A 21,949-nucleotide genomic window follows, 5' to 3' on the forward strand; every position below is an offset into this window, starting at 1 on the left:
CGCAGGTTATAAAAAGCATTAGGGCAATGCATAACGCATGTTCCATCTACAAACAGAGGTTCTGAAAATAATTTGCTGAACATACATTAATAGATGTATTATTTTGGAATAAGCATACAAGTAGAATGATAACAATACCATCCAATCACACAATGTGAACTGAAATTGGTAGCTATATGTTATTTATAGAACATTTGCAGATCCAAATGGAGCTCTAATTATGAAAGGATTCAGAACTCGTGGTAGACTCAATTTCTTTTTATACATCATAGATCTTCAGAAATGTTGACGATGGATAGTTTGACTTTGTATGTCTTATCTTAAAGAGTTAGTTTTGCACTTGAATTAATAAATAATAGAGGGATAATGATAAAAAAAAATTGGGGTAATGTCTGTGTGCTAGTGTTAATACATGGAAATGAGGTATCCAACCTGTTTTAATGTGATCTTTTATAGAAGAAAATTGTATGAACAACACTTAGTGTAACTCCGCCTTTAACGGTTGTTTTCACACAGTGGCATTACCACTGAGCGAATGGCTACTAAAAACAATAACAAATACTGGAAGTTCATTACATTTGTATTGATATTGCTATCCCTCAATTTCATTTCATTTGATTTATTGTAATTTTCTTGTGATTTTCAATGAAAATACAAACAGGTTTGTATAAATGTTGCATAAAAAACTGGATTCAGAGTGTAAGCAACGTCCAAGTTATTAAATATTTCTTCAGTTGCTATATTTATTGCAAATATAGTTTCAACATCCTAACACGTAAGAATATAAAACATAATTAACAAAAAGACTCCAGGCTTGAGAGAGACATGATGCCAGAAAAACTAAATGAATTTTGCCTTCAGTGAATATCCTTAAATAGAAGTGAATAGAGAAGAAGAAAGGAATAAAATGGGTCAAAAAGTGGATTTTAGAGAATTTTATGTCAAAAGATACTCTAAAGAAAACTTGTTGTCGATAAGAGAAAATAGAATACAATCCTCCAAAAATATATGTGCTTGAATGTATGTATATATGTATTATTGTTTTGTTAGAAGCAATAAGTGCCAAACCCCATCAAAAAGCATCTGCACTATGTCGCCTGCACATTGGCAGCTTTTAGATCCTCAACTTTAGGAAAAATTTAGGATCTAAAAGAGAAGCGTCCTTGTAAGTCCAAGTCAGCAAAAAAAGACTGAACTATATTCGTTCTCTCCCCCCCTCTCGCTCTATATATATGTATGTTTAAATACAAAATAAAACAAAATGAAATAAAAATCAACCAACCAACCGAACCCATTCTCTTTCCCTAACACCCATTATTGAAGTCGGTGCAACGTTAGATCTTTACTACCAAACTGGCAAATTTATGTGAACTCCTGAATCAAACCTACTTCGCAAGCTCAAAATACTGGCGAGAATTTGCACGCTCAAAGCACATCACCTAATGAGGGTGATAAACAATCAGAGCTTTCTGATGTAGGCATTAGTACTAACCCCCAAACATGGCGAGTCAGAGTTGAATGACGGCATGTGTAAGACCTGAAAGGCGAGGACCTTGGCTAATGATGTGCAGTACAGTCGATTCAAAATTAGAAGTAAACCAGCACGTCAGAACCGCAAATAAATTCACTTACTGAACCATCTTCAACCAGTTCTGATTAATTTGTAATGCCCACTTATCCAGTAGTGTACTTCAAGTGACAGCTGAAAAACAGAGCTTGCAATCCTGAGAGCAAAAGAAGGCCACATCCACTTGAGACTTCATTCACGAGAACGACACAACTTCAGAGAATGGGCCGAGAAATCGCTTTACAATTTCAGTCAAGAATTGTTCGCTTGAATGAATAGCCTTCCATTCCCAGATGTTTCTTCGCTCGTAACAATTGGAGACGAGCGAATTTCTAATCAAAAGGGTATGCCAACCTAGTGGCTATCCCATATGTAGTAGTCTACAGCTAATCAAAAGCTAGCCAGAGAATTATTATTAATAATAATAGCAGCTTTGAAACTAGATTACTATATGTTTATCACTGCTGCATAATTTCACAACTACCAGTATCTAGGTAGAAAACAATACATTGAATTGTCCATATAACAAATTTTCTGTGAACATCAGTCCTAGAACACCCGTAAAAATAACCTACAAGGAAGAGTAAAATAACTGCTGGTGATTATGCTTATCGATAAAGACAAAACAGATTATGCGACGCAGTTAACCTAATTTTCTGGATCTGAGCCCTAACTACAGTGGTGGACTATCCTGCAATCTATTTACAACGATAAAAACAACCAAAAAAGTAAAGGGTGCATCAAAAGTGGAGAACTTGGACGCCAACACGTGTTTATGAAGCCTTTCAGGATCGACTGCTTCCAAGTTGAATTATTTGCAGAGAATTGCAGCGCACCCTAAAAATAAAAATAAAAACAAAAATAATAAAATAATAAAAAAAAATAATACATTCCCAAGATGGTACCTGTCAAATCCTGCCCTGATATTAGCTCAAGTGCTCTCTTTATTGCACTTGCTCCCCTGAGTATCCTACGTTTCCACTCAGACTCCGACGATGGCCTCTATTGACCTCCCCAGTTGAAGGAATAGCATTAGAAAACAGCTTGCAACCAAAAGCGTTTGAGAGCGAATTCACCGGCTTCTTCGCTCTGTGAAGATTCTCAATCTCCTGTCTCATGGTCCCACATTCCATCTCCAACTGACTGACGCGAGCCAGTATCTTGCTCATGTCATCTTTCAGCGTCTTACTACCCCCCAAAGATTTCTCCCAACTCTCCCCTTGCCTGACCACTCCTGGCGGTATATGATGCTGCTCTTGCTGTTTCCCAGAACCCCCAACGGTGTCTGCAACCAAAAAGGACCCAGCTATGGCATTCCGCAGCTGCAGCTGCTCAAAGAAAAGAACCTGTACAACCACCCGCAACGGCAGCCTCTCATTCTGCGCAGCGTGCGTGCACGCTTCCAGGGAAAGCTTCTGACAGTTCATGATCTTGCACACCATCTCTCGCTCCAATTCTGATAGCCAAGAATGAGCCTTCAAATAAACGTCAATCGCCCTGTATAAGCCATCATCTGAAGGTCTGGAATAATCAGGCAATGCTTCAGCCAATGCTTGGAACTTCGAAGGTTTTAAATTGACGTCTGGCGCAATTTCAGCGAGATAAGCATCCACGAGCTTCGCAACCATCATAATGGGACACAACGACGGAGATCCCAGGAGAAGTCCCTCTTCGTCCGATTCGGGTGAACCATTCTGCTCCAGCATCAAGTAATGGTCCAAAATCCGTTGCACCAAATCGATGTCGTAAAGCGTCTCCTCCACGTGGGAGTAATTCGGCACTAAGAGCTCGTCCAAGGTGGCCTGTTCTAGCTGCATGCCTATCCTCTTCTCCAGATTACTCTTACATTGCGGGCTAGCATTCAAAATTATAGCTAATCGCAGTAATCCAAACAGAAACCGAGCGGAGCTTCCAACTTTCAAGGGAGGGAGGAGGGACTCAATTGTTTCGAGTAAGATTCGTTGATCGTGCTCCTGAACGATGGGATTAGAGGATACAAGCGCCTTGCGGTGGCTGTGAGCGGCTTCGCGTCCGCTGTGGCGTCTGTGAAGGCCCGGCAAGGCTTTCTTTGCATAATGAACTACTGCACCCCATATATTCTCGCCTCTGACGCCAGCGGCTTTCATTCCAAGCACAACTTTCTCAAAAAATGGTAAACTTAAGGTTGAGATGTCTTCGTACCACCAATTGTCAGAAACTTCGAGAATCCTAGCCCTAGCTCCCGTACTGATACCGTTCCACAGCAAGCTCCCGCCAGGGGATTGCAAGGAACGGTGATCCTGCATTAGCCACCCTCCTCTTGAGGAATCATTCACATTTGCTTTGGCACATACCGAATCAATCAACCTGTCCACGAGACCAAGTTCCTCGGTCATGGGAAAGAGATTTGAGCAGCTTTGCAAAGCAGCGATGGAGTCCGACAAGCTTCGGAGCACGACCTCTTGAAGAAACGCCTCCGACCTTACAATCAAATTCTCGTTCGCAAGATCTTCAGTCATTTCTAGATATTCAGCAGCGCAACGTAGCGCAACGATGTTGCTAGAAGTGAATTCTATTTTCACTCCATAGCAAAACTTGGCGGCGAGCTCAAAGGACCATGTCCCTCCAGGGAAATTCTCTAGGCGGATTTCGCATGTGTCCTCGTCCTCCCTGCTGACTTCCTCCACAAGGCGGGCGATGCGCCGGCAACGAGACACGAGAGGAAACTTGTGCAGGTGGAAGGTCATCTGTTCGACATCCACAACAATGTCGCTTTGAAGCCCCGAAGTGCACAACCAAGCTTGTCCCCTTCTTTGGGATGTCCCATCCTGCGAAGTCTCCGATTTTGCACCACTAGATGCCATCCCTGCTTCAATCCTCACTGTCTTAAATCAAAGGGGCAAAACCTAAACACAAACACGCGCACATCCGAAAATTGGGATACCAGCGATGACGAAGTGGAGAATCACGATTTCTCCACCCCTATTACTCCACATCCACTACAAAACTTATTTTCCTCCCCAAGACGACGCCTCGCCGACGTGTTTACATTCTAGTCCTGCCCCGGCCGCAGAAATAGGACACCCGCTGCACAAACTAGACCAAAGCGTGTGTGCATAATCATCTAACGGAAGCTCCTGTTAGAAGATCCCCCGTCCCTACACTGATCGCTAAAAAAGCACAATGCACAGCCACGGACGTCGAACGAATCTATGCGCGGCCATGACTTGATCTGCAACTTCAATCACCTGCCAAGCAGAGAGGAGCAACCAGTAAGTACGCGACCAAAGAAAAAGCAAGCTTAACCACGCGCGCGCGAAAACACACACGCACAGACCTAACACTCTACACCACAAAACTTACGGGCTCCCACGGAAGATTGCCCTACACATTCACAAATAACTCACCCGAACGCAACCCCCACAAACATCTAAAACCAGCCAAAGCTGCGCGTGGAAAGCTCGAGGAGAACCTCTCACCCGGTCAGACCAAGAGCTCTCCACCTTCACAGCCTCCTCCATTCTACCGCCACCCGCAACGATTCCCATCATCGCCCACGAGCCTCCGGCACCCCAAGCAACTACATTTGGTCCGCCAGCTTTCCTCCCCGCCTCTGGTCTCCCCCTGCAAACCATCGCCACCGCCATCAGCACCCACTCGGAGCTTCACACAACTACTCACTCATACAAATCAATCGTTCCCTGCTCAAGATCCCGACTCCGAACATCGCTACGCGGGACCAGCTCCCAATCGACCAATTACCAACCTCTGAATTCCCGGACACACACCTCGACAGCAAGGGATGATGCAACTCCAGAGACTTCACACAACAGCCCTACAACATTCTCTTCGTCCTTTCCTGGACTCCCTTTCCACAGCAGTAGCCATAGCCAGAATGAGAATGTACATCCACGAAGCAACAGCAAGACACTCACCCTCTAGCCACGCTATTCAAAGCGGTTCAACCCTAGCGCCATGTCCCGACACCGCAGCAGCAATCATTCGCCGGAGCTGGAGCTGAAGCTGAAGCTGCATCGACGAAGAACCCAGCTTCGTGCGGCAGGCGCCTTCCACCTGGGAATTCGACAAACTGCTATGCATTATTTTCCGTGTGGATCGAGCGGAGGCGAGACAAGGCTCCAGCCTCCACCCCACCCCGATCGTCAAACGTGCGCCGCGGCAGCTATGGCGGGTGCGGAGCCTAGCCTGCTCCAGGGAAGGCTGTGCACGAGGCTCACCGGGAGCTGCAGGGGGCCTAACAACAATTACACTAATCAAAATTAAGCCAATTCCGGACGCGGGCTAATATTGGATTAGGAGTTGGTGCGTGCCTTGCTAGGATTTGGGTTCCTCAATGCGATGCATGATTGTCTCGATTCGATAATAGCCCTGTTCACACAGGTGTCCCTCGTCAGGGTGCCACGTTTCGGCATTCATCCAGTCTGTTTCCAGGGCCTTTAGCTTCATTCGTTGCAACATGTGGAATTACCCCGCAATTTTCTCAGCTTCAAATCTACTATGTTTCATGTTAAGAGAAGGTTTATAATTTTGTTGGAATCTATTGGTAAAGGGGGTAATATAGTTTTTTTTTACTATCACATGATAAATATTTGTGACGTCACTAACTTTTAGTAATAAGACAAAAGCCACTGATTATCTTCTACAGAATTCAATGGATGGTTGAATAATAGATGACTGGAATATGAAGGGCATGCTGTGTATAAATGAAAGATGTGTGAATTATGCATAAAAGGGATGGTGGATGATATTTGAATTGACATGATGACAGATGACACATGGATGAATAGTGATGAAGGATGATACATGGATGAATAGTGGTGGAGGATGATACATGGATGAATAGTGGTGAAGGATGATACATGGATGAATAGTGGTGGAGGATGATACATGGATGAATAGTGGTGGAGGATGATATATGGATGAATAGTGGTAGAGGATGATACATGGATGAATAGTGGTAGAGGATGATATATGGATGAATAGTGGTGGAGGGTGATACATGGATGAATAGTGGTATAGGATGATACATGGATGCATAGTGGTGGAGGATGATACATGGATGAATAGTGGTGGAGGATGATACATGGATGAATAGTGGTGGAGGATGATACATGGATGAATAGTGGTAGAGGATGATATATGGATGAATAGTGGTGGAGGGTGATACATGGATGAATAGTGGTATAGGATGATACATGGATGAATAGTGGTGGAGGATGATACATGGATGAATAGTGGTGGAGGATGATACATGGATGAATAGTGGTGGAGGATGATACATGGATGAATAGTGGTGGAGGATGATACATGGATGAATAGTGGTGGAGGATGATACATGGATGAATAGTGGTGGAGGATGATACATGGATGAATAGTGGTGGAGGATGATACATGGATGAATAGTGGTGGAGGATGATACATGGATGAATAGTGGTGGAGGATGATACATGGATGAATAGTGGTGGAGGATGATACATGGATGGGTGGATAATAGTGAAGGATGATATGTGGATATATGCCATTGATAATACTTGGATAGATGATTGTGGAGGATGATATTTGGATGAATGGTGGTGAAGGATGATACATGAATGGATTGTGGTAAAAGATTATATATATATATATATAAATATATATGGATGATGGTGAATGATGATATATGGATGGATAAAAGAGAAGGATGATATATGTGATAGATTAATTATGGATTCAAAGATAATTATTAAATGGACTTTTTATATATATATATATATATATATATATATATATATTTTGTCTACATTAAAGAACTATAGAAGAAAATATCAATTGCTAAACTTCTTCAATTTCTTCAATTTCTATACAAATTTATCAACCTTTGATACTACACATTATGTTGTTCAATATTGCCTATTATTTAAAGAATTAAAATCTATGGGACGTATAAAAATAATATTAAGTGTAAAAGAGAAAATTAAGAAATTTCAAACAACTACTTATTTAAAATTTTAATAGATAAAAACAGAAAATAATATTATAATAAATATTCTAGAAAAAAATATAGGTAAAAACTTAGCATTGAGGAAAAAAAGATTAAAACAACAAATTCATAAAATTTAATTGCAACTAAAACATCCACATGTTAAAATAGTAGAACACAAAATTAGTTGACTGTGACTAGAAAAAATTGCAATATATAATTTATTAACCTATGCATGTATTAAAATGGTGGTTTTTTTTATAAAGCTAATTAAGTATAATACTATTATAAAAGAATATATGAATGTAATGAACTTTACATCAAGTAATTTTTAAGTATGTCGTTTTAATAAGATAGATGTAAAAAATTTTAGATTTTATAGCACTTTTAGCTGTAATATAAACTAATATTATGATTTTTTTAAAATATCTCTAAAAATGGTCTTTTTTGTAACAACATATTCCTATATTTTCAGCAAAATGACAAAAGAAGATTTTACAACATAAATTTAGATTATGTTAAAATGTAGTTACTAAATTGTGAATTTTGTATACATATACATATCAACATTTTTTTAGAATGATTTTTTGTACCAACCTAGTATATGCACTATTGGTAATTAATTTATAACTAAATACTTTAAGTTACATCATGTTTTGCATTTATACCAAACAGACATAAAAAAAAGTTAATTATAGAAAGTGATTTTTACTATACATAATTTTATAATAATAATATATTTTTTTTACTTAATATACATTACCATAATTATTGGTATTCACATTATTGTTACTTATATCTAAAAAAAAAAATTAAATATTGATGTTAACATTTGTAACATTAACATTATTTAGTTAAATTATTTTTTAAAATACATAAGAAAAATAGGATTAATATATATATATATATATATTTATATATATATATATATAAACTTTGATACTTTGAACATGAGATGAAAAAATAAAATCAAATGCATTTGTATTTCTACATGTCCTAAACAATGTTACATCTTAAATTTTGTAATAAGTTTACTTCAAAGAGGTGGTTACTACAAAAAAAAATTAAATCCTTTTTAATGTTTTATACAAAACTTTAGAAGAGAGATTGACTTTCTACAAAACCTTAAATATCCTTATTGACAAATTTTACAAAACTGTACAAGTAATTGACTTTCTATTTGAAAATTTTATTCAAAAATTCATTCTTTGATCTACTTTCTGTGTATGATTTTCTTTAAATTACAAGATTTAATCACAAATCTATTTTCTAGGTCTAACTCTCTACAAACTACAAGGTTTAGTTACAAACCCATTCTCTAGGTCTAATTCTCTTCAAACTACAAGGTTTGATTACAAATTTATTCTCTTTGACAAACACCCCCTCAAACCACTAGATGCTAAAGAATGACTAGCTAAACTTGTGCCATTGTTATGGAAAATATTCCTTAAAAACTTAATATCAGAGATGGATGCAATGATCTTTGTGAAAAAAAATCTAGACCTAATGAATTCAACATCCACAAATCTAAAAGAATAATAAAAACAGATAAAAAACCTCTCTAGCCATTTTGGCACAATCATAAGTTGCAAATATTTTTAACAATATATTTGATTGTAGAAGACATGTGTTGCTATTGATGTTCTTGTAGTCTCTAAATATCTGTCATACAATCTACAACTTCTTTGGAAATGGATGTTACTTGATTTTTAAAAAAAAAAACATAATTCTCTATAATCCACTTGCAAAGAAAGAATTCCAATTATCCTAGCCAACCACCATAGCCCCTCTCCACATCCAAAACCAAACACTTGAAACTTTCCAATTCCATACTCATCCTCTCTTTGATTGTCTTAAACAAAGAATACTAATGCGATGTTAAAAAGAAGTAAGAACTAAGAAGAAATGATGCTAACCCTTGAAGAGCAACACACCTCATAAACATCAAAACACCAAAACACCTTTTTTTGATATAGAATTAAATCATGTAGTATTAAGGCCTTGTGAATTTGTAAATGTGGTTCTATTAAGGCCATGTGAATTTGTAAATGTGGTTCTATTAAGGCCATGTGAATTGTTGGATGACTCAACATTTGCTTCACTTTTTATTGAAAGCAATGAGAGATGCAGCCAATCAAAGATCAAATTTATCTCTTTTGGTTTGTCCCATTAGTTTATACTCTTGATGTGTTTTATATAAGAGATAATATCCCATTGGTTTTTACCCTTGATGTGGTTTATATAAGAGATGAGTATGGATGCATCCATCTATGTGAAAAGGAAGAAATAAGGGTTAGGTGAAGACCAAGTGAATGACCGAGCATCCTCCTCCCTCCCCACCCCAAAAGCTTTGCACCTCGGCGGCGCCGCAGCTCGAAATTCTAGCTCGAAATTCTAGCTCGAAATTCCACATCCCTGGCGAAGAAACTGCGTCCATCAGTTGCTTCGTGTGGACGGAATTGAAAGTGGGCAGGCAGGAAGCGAAGGCGCCGAGAAAAAGGTTTGGAAGAGGAAGAACACGGAGGAGGAGGAACGGGTGCACGCACCAAGCTCCACGCTCTCTCGCTCGCACGCACGCACGCCGGGGAAGGAGGGAGGGAGGGATGGAGGGGTGGGCGTTGTTGCCACCCCAGCCCTCCGTTGGCTCATGGCTGTCCCGCCCTGCTGCTGCTTGTGTGGTGGAGACGGCTTCGCCCGCATGCCTTCCTCACTCTCCTGCTGCCCTTCTCCCTTTTCTACATCCATCACCCCGCATGTCTATCTGCGTGTACTTGCCGTGAAGCTCAAGTTAGTTGGTCCGCTGAAGCGTCCGCCGGCGTTCTTAAGCTTTGGTTGGTGACAGTGGTCATTGTAGTTATTGTCGTCGTCGTCACGGTGTTCGTAGGAGATTGTTTGGCTGGTGTCTTTGTTTTCTGAAGCTTGGGGAACGGCAACCCGCGGGTTCTGTATTGACAGGGACGGATGGCAACCGCGAGGTCAACCGGGTCTCCGATGTCCTCCGCGGAGCTGGTTAGATTGAATTGGTCCTCTTCGTCGATCAATGGAAATGGCGCGGATAGGTTCCTACATACTTCGAATTTTACGAGATCGAGCGTGAGTTGCCCCCGTGTTGCACAGCCCAGGGCGATGGGCAACAAAAACGAAGGCAAAGGGATTTTTGCACCGCTTGTTGTGGTGACGAGGAACGTCATGGGGAAAAAAGAGTTTAACCAGCTTCGTGGCAAGGCCATTGCGTTGCATTCGCAGGTGCGTCGGACTTGTTCTTGTTCTTGTTCTTCAAACGGCAATGGTTTATGGAATGAGTTTGAGGGAAGGTTATCACTGTATGTATTTCTGGGCTTATTACCTTCTGGTGATAGTTCTCCCTTTGAACCAGACCATCATATCCGCCGTGCATGTCATTATGGGGAAAACGCGGGAGAAATTGTAATGGAATAGATAATGCGTGTATGTTTCTCAAGGGTTTGGCCTATACCTTGCAGGTTATCGGAGAGTTCTGTAAGACTATCGGTGCTGACAGCAAGCAGAAGCAAGGATTGATCAGACTTGCGAAGAAGAATGGGGAAAAACTGGGCTTTCTTGCGTAATCTTGCAGCGTGGAGACTCCACAATCTCTCATTAGGATTAAGAGTAGAATCAGATGAAATTTTTAGAGGCTGCTTTAATTGGCAGTGCATGTATCACCAACTCATTGTATTTCCTTCTTTTCGCGGAGGGTGGGTCTGTCTTGTGATCAAGGCTCTCATGTAGTAGCACCATGCTACGCACTGCCGATTCGCATCAAATCCTGGTAGGGAGATTGTCCGACTGATTATACGATACCTGAAACAAGCTATGTTTTCCATCTTCGGAGGGGAGGGTTAGTCATGTACTCTTAGATTGTTTACGCAGCTTATGTCCAATTTTTGCCCAACGGCGCGAGCAAGAGCTCCCATTCCATAAACCATTTCAGTGATTATCAATACTTATTCAAAACTTTCCGGAAATGTCCACACTGCTTACTATTCAAGCTCTCACGTCACACACTCAATGCTGGTTCTGAGGTCATGCCTGCCAATGTCAAAGCTATCAAAATTGACTTGTTCATATTATATGGTCAATTCCGCTACACTGGTCTGTACTGTGAATGATATGCACGTCTGAATAGTGAATGCCAAGCTCACGATTAGTACACTAGTCATTTAAAATGTGTACAAATCTTCCATGCTCATTTTCGGAGGTGTAGAGGAAGACTGCAACGGCAGATGAGAAGCTGTAAGTGAGATACCGAAGACGACAGATGGCACAGTAAAACTTGCAAACTTCTCATCCCTGCCGAATGATTCATTTGCTGCATTGTGACCGGCCAATGACATTCCACAAGTCGCTGTGAACTCGCCGGGACTGTGTATGAAACATGGACCGACGAGCTTCAATTGACGAGAATCCTGCTAGAAATGAAGCGAAGTTGGCTACTGATTGATAAGAAATATGCGGGTTCCACTGAAGACGAAAAAACCTACATGGATTGTTAACAGAGTTCCATTCTTTGATAGTCTTTTTTCTCTCGAAGATTGCACAGCTTCTTTTCTGAATAATCACCTGGATTTGATAGATTGCCTCGTCATACTGATTTATTAACTGATGACTGTGCACTGAAGCTTCTTGTGCGTCACACAAGTGTCTCATGTTTCTTTGGCTTTTGGTTTGTTTCTTCCATCTGTTTTAAATTCTGAGCAATTGGATTCATACTGAAAACACTTTCTTTGAGCTTAACCATAATCTACCTACTCTTACAATTAAATAAATAATTAAATGTTATTCTTGACACACGCTAACTAAGCATGTATGTTTATCTATCTATCTATCTATCTATCTATCTATCTAAACATATTTAAGTTAAAAGATTCTATTTGCCATTCTCGCACATGGTCATTAACCAAAAATGGTCACTCTTCTAAAGGCAGAACCCAATCGCCAAAGGTTCCCCTGCTGCCACTTGGCACGAATATTTGCTTCCCAGATGGCAGTGACCGCTTTGGAACACCGAGAACGAGAAGGGGAACGAGAGCGCACCATCGCCATTGGGAACGTGATGGAAGCTCAGTCGCGGCACAGACCTCCTCGGCGGCGATAATCCGTCCCCAAGTTCATTTGAAGTTCACGAGAGGCTTCATTTTGATGGTTTCCGATCGGTTTTAGTGCACGATTCCGACACTTCTCGGTCGCGGTGCATGCGAACTACGCTCATCGATTTTTATTTGTTTTATTCTTTTCTGAAGCGGTTGCAGAATTTTGGGGAATGTTTCCACTCTGGCACGGGATTTCGTTTCACAGTCTTCAGCAGCGGGTGTCACATGGTTACGTGAAACTTTAGACACAGGGAGTTCGTCGAGAAACTGTATCTCAAAATTAGCTGGCTTCAATTGAGCACCTCGGATATTCGAGTTCGCGTTCTCGGGTTTTTTGTTTTTTGATTTTTTTTGTTTTGTTTTGTTTTGTTTTTTGTTTTTTGTTTTTTTTTTTGTTTTTTTTGTTTTTTAAAAATTTTCCGTTTTCGGGAGATATGAATTGTCTACAAGCATTTTCCAGTTTTCGTCTTCCGCAGCCATGTTCGCGAGCACTTGCTCGAATTCGAGCTCCCCAGCCGTTTAGGACGCTGGTGCTCGTGCACGGGACACAAACTAGCATACAAGTGAAATTGACGAAGTGTAGCTCGAATTGGAGCGTTTCGAGGCAATGTCGAGGTCCTCGGTGGGTGGACTCTCAGGGTTGTGTGCGAAGTGGATCGAGATGGCGCACGGTTCGTCCTCTTGCAAGCCTACAAGAGGCGGAGAAGCCGCAGAATGCAGAAAGCGAAGAATTCAGAGAGGTCATGGACGTGAGCAAGGAAGCTGGGAAAGCAGAGAAGAAGGGCGGGGAGAAGTCGTCAAACACTCCTGAGAAACCGGAGATGTGCACGGCTGATGAGCTACACTACGTGCCTGTGCCTGGCACTGCGTGGCGGCTCGCTATGTGGCGTTACCTTCCAGCCAAGAATGTGAGTTCAACGTCATGCTCAGAATCTTGAATTTCGGGGATTTTGATTCCATGTTTTCAATTTGAACATTTTTTTTTATCCCGTTATTAGTTGTACGCGATTACTGTATTGGATTCCGTTTGCGTGATTTTTTGACTTCGTCATAGAGCTGTATCAATTTTGCAATATCTAATTGTTGTTTTGATGCAAATTAGGGAACACCGTGATGAATTTTGCTTCCATTAAGATATTAACATTGAAGTGTTAGCTTAATGTCAGTGCGCATCAGCTCTTGGAGGCGGGAGGAATACTCTACATCACTGATGAAGCTGTTGCACATTTTGCAGGCTACGAAAAGAAAACATCCCGTTTTGATGCTTTCCGGAATTGCAACAAACGCGTTCTGCTTTGATCTCGCCCCTAACGTGAGAACAACACCGTTATATATTCATAAGGGCTTTTCATCTGAGTGCAGACAATTTAATCTTGAGTCATTTGGGAAACTGTGTTTTGAAGTGTTTTCTTAGAAAGAGGTTGTTAATGGAGGCATTGTTCAATAGTGTGCAGACTTAGAATAGGGTTTGCCTTGATTTTATGTAGTAGGATTTGAATCTGTTAATCGCTTTCCTTAAATCATCTATTTTTTTGAAATTGGATTCAGGAAAGATGGTTTATGTGCCATGGTGGTTTCTTACATAGGTCTCGTTGGCGCGGTATTTAGCAGATGCAGGATTTGACACTTGGATATTGGAGGTCCGGGGTGCAGGACTAAGCAAGCGAGAGGGTGAGCCTTCTGCAGTTGAGGTAGGGGTTTCGGGTGGGGCTCTTAGTGGAACGATTCAAGAGAGTGTTGTTGGGGCAGCTATCGAAGGAGCCACTAGAGCGACTCCACACATGGAAAAACAGATTGAAGAAAAACATGTGGAGATTAGCGAAGGATCATTGACAGCAAGTCCAAGTGCTGCTTCAGTTGGTTCTAGTAGTTCAGTTGATTGGAATGGTTCAAGTGATAGATCTTCTGTAGGCCATGAGAGTGCCCCTGACAACCAGAGAACTAGTTCGAAGGATGAAGAAGTTGAAAAAGCTGAGGAAGTCCTTGAGGACAGCATTAGGAAGGAATCAAGGAGAAATGACCCGAAAAATTCATGGGTGATGAGTACGGTGAGTAGGATAGCAGAAAGATATGAGCGTCTAGTGCGCGTGAATAAGCCTCATCTTCTTCCAAACAAATTTTTCAATAAGGTAATGCTTGCCCCTACATAGTCACTTATGTTTGCGGAATGCTACATTGGTCCAACTTTTATTAGTGCTGAATAGTAACCTCGAGAAGTTTGGGAGTCTGGGCACATGATTCCATCTTCTACTACTACTACTACTAGAACCATTCTTCATGCATGTTTATTTTCTAATGTGCTCCAGATTACATCCCTCTTTGAACAAAATTATTTATACACGCGTATTTGGAAGCTAAATCAATCCTTGACGAGCCTTTTGAATGGGAAGAAAACGAGTGCAGCACTGGATCAACAATTATCGAATGCAACAAAGAGTATAGAAAGTTTGGTGGAGAGAAGTCAACGTTCGTTCTCGCCGACTTTTTCTAGCCTGCAGGTAACTGGCTCGTCAATTGGTTCAAATGTGATTTTAATTCGCCTCTATTTTACCTCCACCTGATTTAGGTCATTCTGGTTACTGATTCCAATCATACGCATCAATGTTTTCGTCTGTCTGAATTAGTTTTGAGGTACCATTCAATGCTTCTACGTCTCTGATTCAAGTCACCGTTTTATGCAGGGAAGACTGAACACAACAGTTGGTAGTGTCCATGAAGTTATTGAACTCGTCGCAAAGTACGATTGGGACTTTGACAACTATCTTGAGGAGGATGTACCTGTAGCGGTATGACACTCTTTTTTTGAGAAAGATTTGAGCCCCGAGATGAGATGTTAGGCCTTTTCTCCTTTGATTTCAGTTATTCACTGCAAGGGTATATTTACATTTCTGGATTTTGCACAGATGGATTATGTTAAGAGTCTTTCAGATTGTCCAGATGGCAAGCTGATTGGGCTTGGTCATTCGATGGGCGGCATTATTTTGTATGCCATGCTGGGCACCCGTGGTAAGAGTGCAAACCTTGCGACTCACTAATGTATTTCTCCTGTGATTGGTATTTTTATTAGAAGTCATTTTCCAAGATTTTTATTTTCGTGATTAGAGAACTATCTGAGGTTTCCAGAAAATCTGATCCTTGTCCGACGTTAATTATAAAATTGTGGGATGTCAGCGGACCACGGATTGAAGGCAGCTGTGACAGTAGCATCGTCGTTAGATTATGGAAAGTCGGATAGCTCCCTCAAGCTCCTCCTTCCACTCGTAAGCCTCAATTTCTTCGCTTATCCTCGGTAACATAGCTGCTAGGAACTACTCCAAGTTCATCATTTTATCGCTTCCTTGTACTCAGGCCATATGTACGTGTATGAGAAGCATGCATAATTTCGGTTTTGATTGTTTCCTTGGTCGAACATGCTGAATTGCGGTATTATCAAATTCTTGCCAAGTGCATATTGCTTGAGATAATGTGCTACTACTTAGAGTTTTTCATGCTGATCTGTATTGTATGTTACGCTTTCTTCAAATTTTAGGATGTACGTGGACTTTGGTTTTGCTTAAATTCTTCATTATGTATCACAGGCGAATCCTGCTCAACTACTAAATATCCCAGTAGTTCCCTTGGGGTTGATGATGTCGGCTGTGGCACCCTTAATCACAAAGCCACCCTACCCACTCGCATGGATCGGCTACCATGTCTCAGCCAAAGGAATGATGGACGTGGAATTGTTTCAAAAGCTAGTGCTGACTAATTTTTGTGAGTTCTTGTTCTTACGCCCTTGTAAACATCAGCATAATGAAGGCATGCGCCATCCTGTGCTGAGTCCAATGATCTCTGGAAATTTATTATTGCATTTCTTGTTCAATCATTGATTGTGAAGTCCCTAATTTTATTCCACAATAGGTACTATTCCAATGGGTTTGTTACATCAACTTCGATCAGCTTTCGAAAGTGGAGGTCTGAAGAACCGTGATGGATCAGTGTTTTACAAAGACCTTCTCAAGGATTGTGAAGTTCCCGTTATGGCAATTGCTGGTAACCGTGATCTTATCTGCCCCACTTCTGCTGTAATTGGTAAGATTGTGAGGTCTTTAATAGTACTGCTCATTATCTCTATCTCTGCACTAGGTAATTGAGAGGAAAATTTAACGTGACTGGTCGCATTTCAAGTTCTTGTTTAGATTACTTCTGAAGTCGTACGGTGTAATGCTTGTAGATACCACAAAGGTGTTTCCGAAGGGAGTGACGTACAAGGAATTTGGAAGCGGAAATGGGCATTATTCTCATTATGACCTTCTGTGCGGTCGGACGGTATGTCATCCAGTGTCTTCTTTATTTGTGATTTGCTTGATAGCAATTAATTAACCTTATTTTTTTTATTTGTGAACACATAATCGAGTTTTAAGCCCGTAATATGTATTACACTAACTGGATCTCGCTTTGGTATATGCAGGCGAAGGAGGAGGTTTATCCCGAAGTGTTGAAATTTCTTGTTGAGAACGATGAGTAGATGATTACTTGTAGCGGCTCTTGTAGTTATGGAGTTCATAGGTAGTGTTGACGTTGTCAATATCAGCTTGTAAACTGAATTTACCATTAAATGGTCATTTGCTTCTAGTACTGGCTGTAGAAGATGCAAGTCCCATTCATGCCAATGTCTCAGCGGTTATCTGCCAATGGATTTGTTGGACAGTGATATTCTGGAACATGGTTGAATACTAAATTGATCTCCTTGGAATGCAAACACTACCATAGAATAAACACAGTTAATGAGAGAAACAATTTATGGAATAAGTCTTTCGATGCGCTCATAATTTAGAAAAGGACTTGGAGGTGATCAACACGCACAGCTTTCTGTTTTAGCAATTGGACTTCCCATGTTGAGTGTGTAGTGCAGTCCAAATCTGCAGAAAGAGACTAGTTTCCCAGCTCCAATTCACCGTGTGTTTGGTTGAAAAATTCACTAGAGGTTAGCAAGGTAATACGCTGCAACGCAGCAAGGAAAACACTTGAAAGCTGAGAAACATTATTTTATAAGGATGCAAGTCATCATTACAAGACAGCATGCAAGCAATGTGTGTCTGTGGCAGATAGCAGAGAATCTAGTATGTGATGCTTGACTAAGTAACTGGCTATTGGACCGCCTATTAACTGGCTGAAGGAAGGTAAGCCACACAGGTAGCATGCTCTTCAGATCTACGCAATTCCAGCGACAGATGATTCAGAAGGAATTCATGCATAAAAGCATACTAAGAATGTCTGGACGCTGCAGTAACTAGCGCTACATTGATATTTGTAAGGTGCACTAACAAGCAATGGCGTGGCAGTTGATGAGCTCTTGTAGCTCTGTAACTGCCATCGTAAAATCGTGCACTATCATATTTAACGTTGTGCTGATCCTGCTGCAGATCGTTGCAACCTCGGGAGCCACTCGGTTTCCAAGACCGCCCTTGTCGACCAACTCGAGATGGGTGGTAGATCGCTTTGGAGTACGAGTAAAGCTCTCATGTGTTAACTGGGTGGGCCACTTGGAGCCTGGCATCCCAGAAGGGTTGAACAAGAACACAGCTCGTGGAATTGCAATTCTCGTTAGAGCGACTGGGTTCAACTGCGTTCGTCTTACGTCGTCGACATGGCTGTGGACGAATGATTCATACGGGGGTCTCACTGTAGCGCAGAGCTTTAGCAATCTGAACATCACGTCTAGTAGCATTGCACTGAGAGCTATAAACCCCGAGTTGTACCCGCTGACATTGAGGGAGGTTCACCACCAAGTGATAAATATTCTGACAGCTCAAGGACTGATGGTCATCTTAGACAACCACGTCAGTAAGCCCCAGTGGTGCTGCGCGAGTAACGATGGGAATGGTTTCTGGGGAGACGAATTCTTCGACGCAGAGACGTGGTTGATGGGCCTCACCACAGTCGCAAGTGAATTCAGCAACAACCCATTCGTGGTAGCCATGAGCTTGCGAAACGAACTACGAGGTTCTCGTCAAAACAGCTATCTATGGAGGGTGCTCATGTCAACAGCAGCGCAAGCTGTCCACGACGTAAACCCAAATATCTTGATCATCGCTGGTGGGTTGAACTTCGGAACGGATCTCTCATTTTTGAATAAGGGCGCTCTCGAAACCTCCCGGTTCCCAAACAAGCTGATGTATGAGTTTCACTGGTATAAAACTTCTCGTCTGGCGCGAGGCGGAAACTTCAACAATGCCAGTGATCAGAACGCTTGCGCGATAAGTCAGAGCAACGTTCACGCGGATAATGGTTTCCTCCTTGAAAAAAACGCACCTCTCTTGCTATCCGAGTTTGGAATCAACCTGGACTCCACGAACATCTCTGAAACTCAGTTTTTGGATTGCGTTATTGATTACCTGGAGAGGGCCGACCTGGATTGGGCATTCTGGGCGTTGCAAGGAAGCTATTACTTGCGCGATGCCGTGAGAGATGCTGACGAAGTATATGGCCTACTGGAATCGACTTGGAGATCTTTCCGTAATCCCACTGTCGTCTCAAGGTTGCGATACACCATCCAGAACTCTACCCAAGGTACGACCGCAACAGCCTCTACTTACGAATCGTTGTGAGGTTGTACATGGATACTCAGAAAAGAAGTTTAAAAAGAAAAATACACAACTTGCAACTTCTTGTGTTCGAATGTAAAGCAGCCAAAGGTTGTGATTTGGAATTACCTCGAAGGATTTCTCACATCAATGGTCAACGCTGTTGAATCCATGTCAACTGCAGGTCCACAGAGGAAGCTGTAAAGAACCAGAAGCTGCTTACTCTAATGCTACATTACAACAGAATACACCGTGCTTGTGAGAACCAACCTATGTTAGCGGCAACACAGATTAGGAGAATTATCTGGATGCATTAACTCCAGTGCATTGAATAAAGCATTGGTATCAGATTGCAACACTGATAGTTAAAAGACTTTTGGTACTAATTTAAATACTGTCTGACAGATTTTTGTGATGCAGAAGTTTTCTCGGCCCATTCTTCCGTTACCAAACATGATTCATTTATGATGTTGTGTCGAAAGTCCAAAATAACTAAATCTTTGAAATTATGTAGGTGATCTTTGGAATTGATTCTAGCAGAAACTTGTAAAAGTATCCAATGGCTCGAATAAAAACCGTTCTCATCATGCTGTAAAGTGTTGAGAATGCAGTGAGTGCCTAGATTAAGGGGATCTTTTCAGTAAAAATTCGTTACCTCATAACCTCAAGACTCCATCATAATGAACTCATAAGCATAACACGTGCATGAGAAATTCAGAATGGGCTTAAAAAGACTTGCAGTGAATCAATTACGCTGGAATCACATGCCTCATGAGAATTGGTAAATCATAACAATGACTTCATGATGCTAATCCTCACACTTCCAAGTTGGAATTCCTTCGTGGAGCAGAACCATTTCTGAGTCTAATGCAAGCTCCAACCAGGTTCTGTGAGGACTCAACAAATTTGCTTCGCTGTCTCGTGCGTGTCATTCAGTAGAGCGTAGCTCGAACTATATCTCATCTGCAAATACACGATGAAAGACAGAAGCATCATTTACCAAACAAGTACTTGAGTTCTAAGGTATATTGCAGGTTTCCATAACAATATATAGAAATACACACAATATGACTTTGAAAACTTCATTTTATCGAATTTACCCTTAAAGGATTTTATCGAAGTGATAGGATTTCATCTATTTTGGATAGATGAACATATCTAGTTTATCTATCATATAATTTACACTTATTTTAGAAACAATGCACCCTTTATTTTATCTAATATATTCAGTATAATATTAGAGAGCACGCAAACTAAATGTTAATATGGTATCAAAGCTAAGTTCTTAAGAGAACATTGCAGATTTGTTTGCTTCTTGAATAAGTAGAATCATTCAAGGAGAGTAGAGAAAGTTTGTTCTTTCACTTATTATCTTTGTACTTACATATCTACAATATAGAATTATGGATCTACTTATGTGAGACATCATTATCTCTATGAAGTTAATATATAAAATAGATAATATATTAAATAGATAATATATTAAGAGACATACATATAATAAGAAGTAATTTTGATGCATATATGTATTACATGCATAAGAATGGTGATATTATTATACTTATGCTATATACTAATAATTTTTTTTTATTACTAATAGTAATATTAAGTTTATTATTTTTTATTAAAAGCTTACCTTCATCATAAAATTGATATGGTTGATTTTAGAATCGTTTAATAATATTTAAGAGCTTATTTTAATAAAACATCATAAATTATTTTTATTCACCAAATAAAATTTGTAAAAGGCATCTTAAAAGAATTTGAGATGTTGGATTATAGATCTTATTAAAGACATGAATTTCAAAGAATCAAAAAATCAATATACTCTTGCGTTATTTAAAAAGACTAAATAAACACTCAAAGATGATATAATATTAAACTAGAATGGCTATTACCAAAGATACAAAGATTAGAAAGACTTGAAATAAGTCTAAGGATTGAAAAGGCATTGACAAGAGTGAAAGAGGTTTTATTCTTGCCTCCATATATACTATCTAGTTAAGAGCTATGTGGCAATGTTCTGTAGGACCTCTAACATGTGTTGAACTTGCAGAACATGTATCTTAATTTGCAATATAAGTTTTTTATATGTATACCATATAATTAGCTTGTATAATAAGTTACCAACATATGCAATATGTGACTAACTTGTTGGCTAAGTTTCTAACCTAATAATCAACTACAAACATGTATAAAGTCAAAGCCACATCTATGAAGCTTTTAAGAAGCTTTTCTATAAGATATTATTAAATTTATTTATTTTAATCTACTTCTATTTATTCATATTATCTAAGTAATTATTCGAATAAATATGTCTGTCTATGATATTACCTCCCATTCTAAAGATAAGTTTCATGAAGAGTGGTAATTATATATTGATGAAATTTAAGATGCAATAAATTATATTTGTTACATATTTTGATCTTTATTTCTTTTAAAGGTGATTAATAGATCTTCTCAACCATTAATAATTTTCTATTCTAGGGCCGAAAGACCACCCTATTATTTAATAATTATTAAGGCCTTCATAACCTCTTTAAAATTAAACATTTGTAATACCATCATAAATTGTTTCAACTTCCAATAAAACCACCAAACATCAAGAATCTCTTTCAAGGTTGTGATATCAAATATATTGTATCTCGCCATTTATTTGACGAAGAACATACCAATCTTGAAGATCTTCATCTTTAATATGTTGATTTGAAGGCTATGACAATTATAATGTTTCATCTAATAATTT

General features: G+C 40.0%; 4 protein-coding genes across 7 annotated transcripts; 3 read left to right on the plus strand and 1 right to left on the minus strand.

Moving 5' to 3' along the window:
- Nucleotides 1-1,330: 1,330 nt before the first annotated feature.
- On the minus strand, nucleotides 1,331-5,853 carry LOC112285906 (BTB/POZ domain-containing protein At1g30440). 3 transcript variants are annotated; one of them, XM_090252581.1, is made up of 4 exons: nucleotides 5,482-5,634; nucleotides 5,026-5,170; nucleotides 2,473-4,794; nucleotides 1,331-1,724 (listed from the first exon to the last, which is right to left on the minus strand). In XM_090252581.1, exon 3 carries the CDS (start codon nucleotides 4,408-4,410, stop codon nucleotides 2,512-2,514), a length of 1,899 nt encoding a protein of 632 aa, XP_090108707.1. In that variant the 5' UTR covers nucleotides 4,411-4,794; nucleotides 5,026-5,170; nucleotides 5,482-5,634; the 3' UTR covers nucleotides 1,331-1,724; nucleotides 2,473-2,511. The 3 variants fall into 3 exon arrangements, with proteins under 3 accessions (XP_090108707.1, XP_090108706.1, XP_024383050.3); XM_090252580.1 differs by lacking the exon at nucleotides 1,331-1,724 and having other exon boundaries at nucleotides 1,791-4,794; nucleotides 5,482-5,853; XM_024527282.3 differs by lacking the exon at nucleotides 1,331-1,724 and having other exon boundaries at nucleotides 1,791-4,794; nucleotides 4,954-5,170; nucleotides 5,482-5,763.
- Nucleotides 5,854-10,388: 4,535 nt separating this feature from the next.
- On the plus strand, nucleotides 10,389-11,512 carry LOC112285341 (protein PROTON GRADIENT REGULATION 5, chloroplastic). Its single transcript, XM_024526060.3, has 2 exons — nucleotides 10,389-10,772; nucleotides 11,009-11,512. Exons 1-2 carry the CDS (start codon nucleotides 10,488-10,490, stop codon nucleotides 11,111-11,113), a joined length of 390 nt encoding a protein of 129 aa, XP_024381828.1. The 5' UTR covers nucleotides 10,389-10,487; the 3' UTR covers nucleotides 11,114-11,512.
- A 1,172-nt stretch (nucleotides 11,513-12,684) lies between these two features.
- Nucleotides 12,685-17,254, plus strand: LOC112285411 (uncharacterized). 2 transcript variants are annotated; one of them, XM_024526222.3, is made up of 11 exons: nucleotides 12,685-13,545; nucleotides 13,872-13,949; nucleotides 14,224-14,766; nucleotides 14,944-15,135; nucleotides 15,319-15,423; nucleotides 15,541-15,643; nucleotides 15,809-15,897; nucleotides 16,216-16,390; nucleotides 16,538-16,708; nucleotides 16,851-16,945; nucleotides 17,088-17,254. In XM_024526222.3, the coding sequence occupies exons 1-11, from the start codon at nucleotides 13,072-13,074 to the stop codon at nucleotides 17,142-17,144; spliced, it is 2,082 nt and encodes a 693-aa protein (XP_024381990.1). In that variant the 5' UTR covers nucleotides 12,685-13,071; the 3' UTR covers nucleotides 17,145-17,254. The 2 variants fall into 2 exon arrangements, with proteins under 2 accessions (XP_024381990.1, XP_024381991.1); XM_024526223.3 differs by having other exon boundaries at nucleotides 12,812-13,545; nucleotides 16,538-16,669.
- Nucleotides 17,255-17,910: 656 nt separating this feature from the next.
- Nucleotides 17,911-19,625, plus strand: LOC112285412 (glycosyl hydrolase 5 family protein). The gene is made up of 2 exons (XM_024526224.3): nucleotides 17,911-19,189; nucleotides 19,388-19,625. Exons 1-2 carry the CDS (start codon nucleotides 17,950-17,952, stop codon nucleotides 19,405-19,407), a joined length of 1,260 nt encoding a protein of 419 aa, XP_024381992.1. The 5' UTR covers nucleotides 17,911-17,949; the 3' UTR covers nucleotides 19,408-19,625.
- Nucleotides 19,626-21,949: the final 2,324 nt, after the last annotated feature.

This window comes from Physcomitrium patens, chromosome 8, assembly GCF_059467195.1.
Source record: "Physcomitrium patens ecotype Gransden chromosome 8, ASM5946719v1, whole genome shotgun sequence".
NCBI classification, from domain to species: domain Eukaryota; kingdom Viridiplantae; phylum Streptophyta; class Bryopsida; order Funariales; family Funariaceae; genus Physcomitrium; species Physcomitrium patens.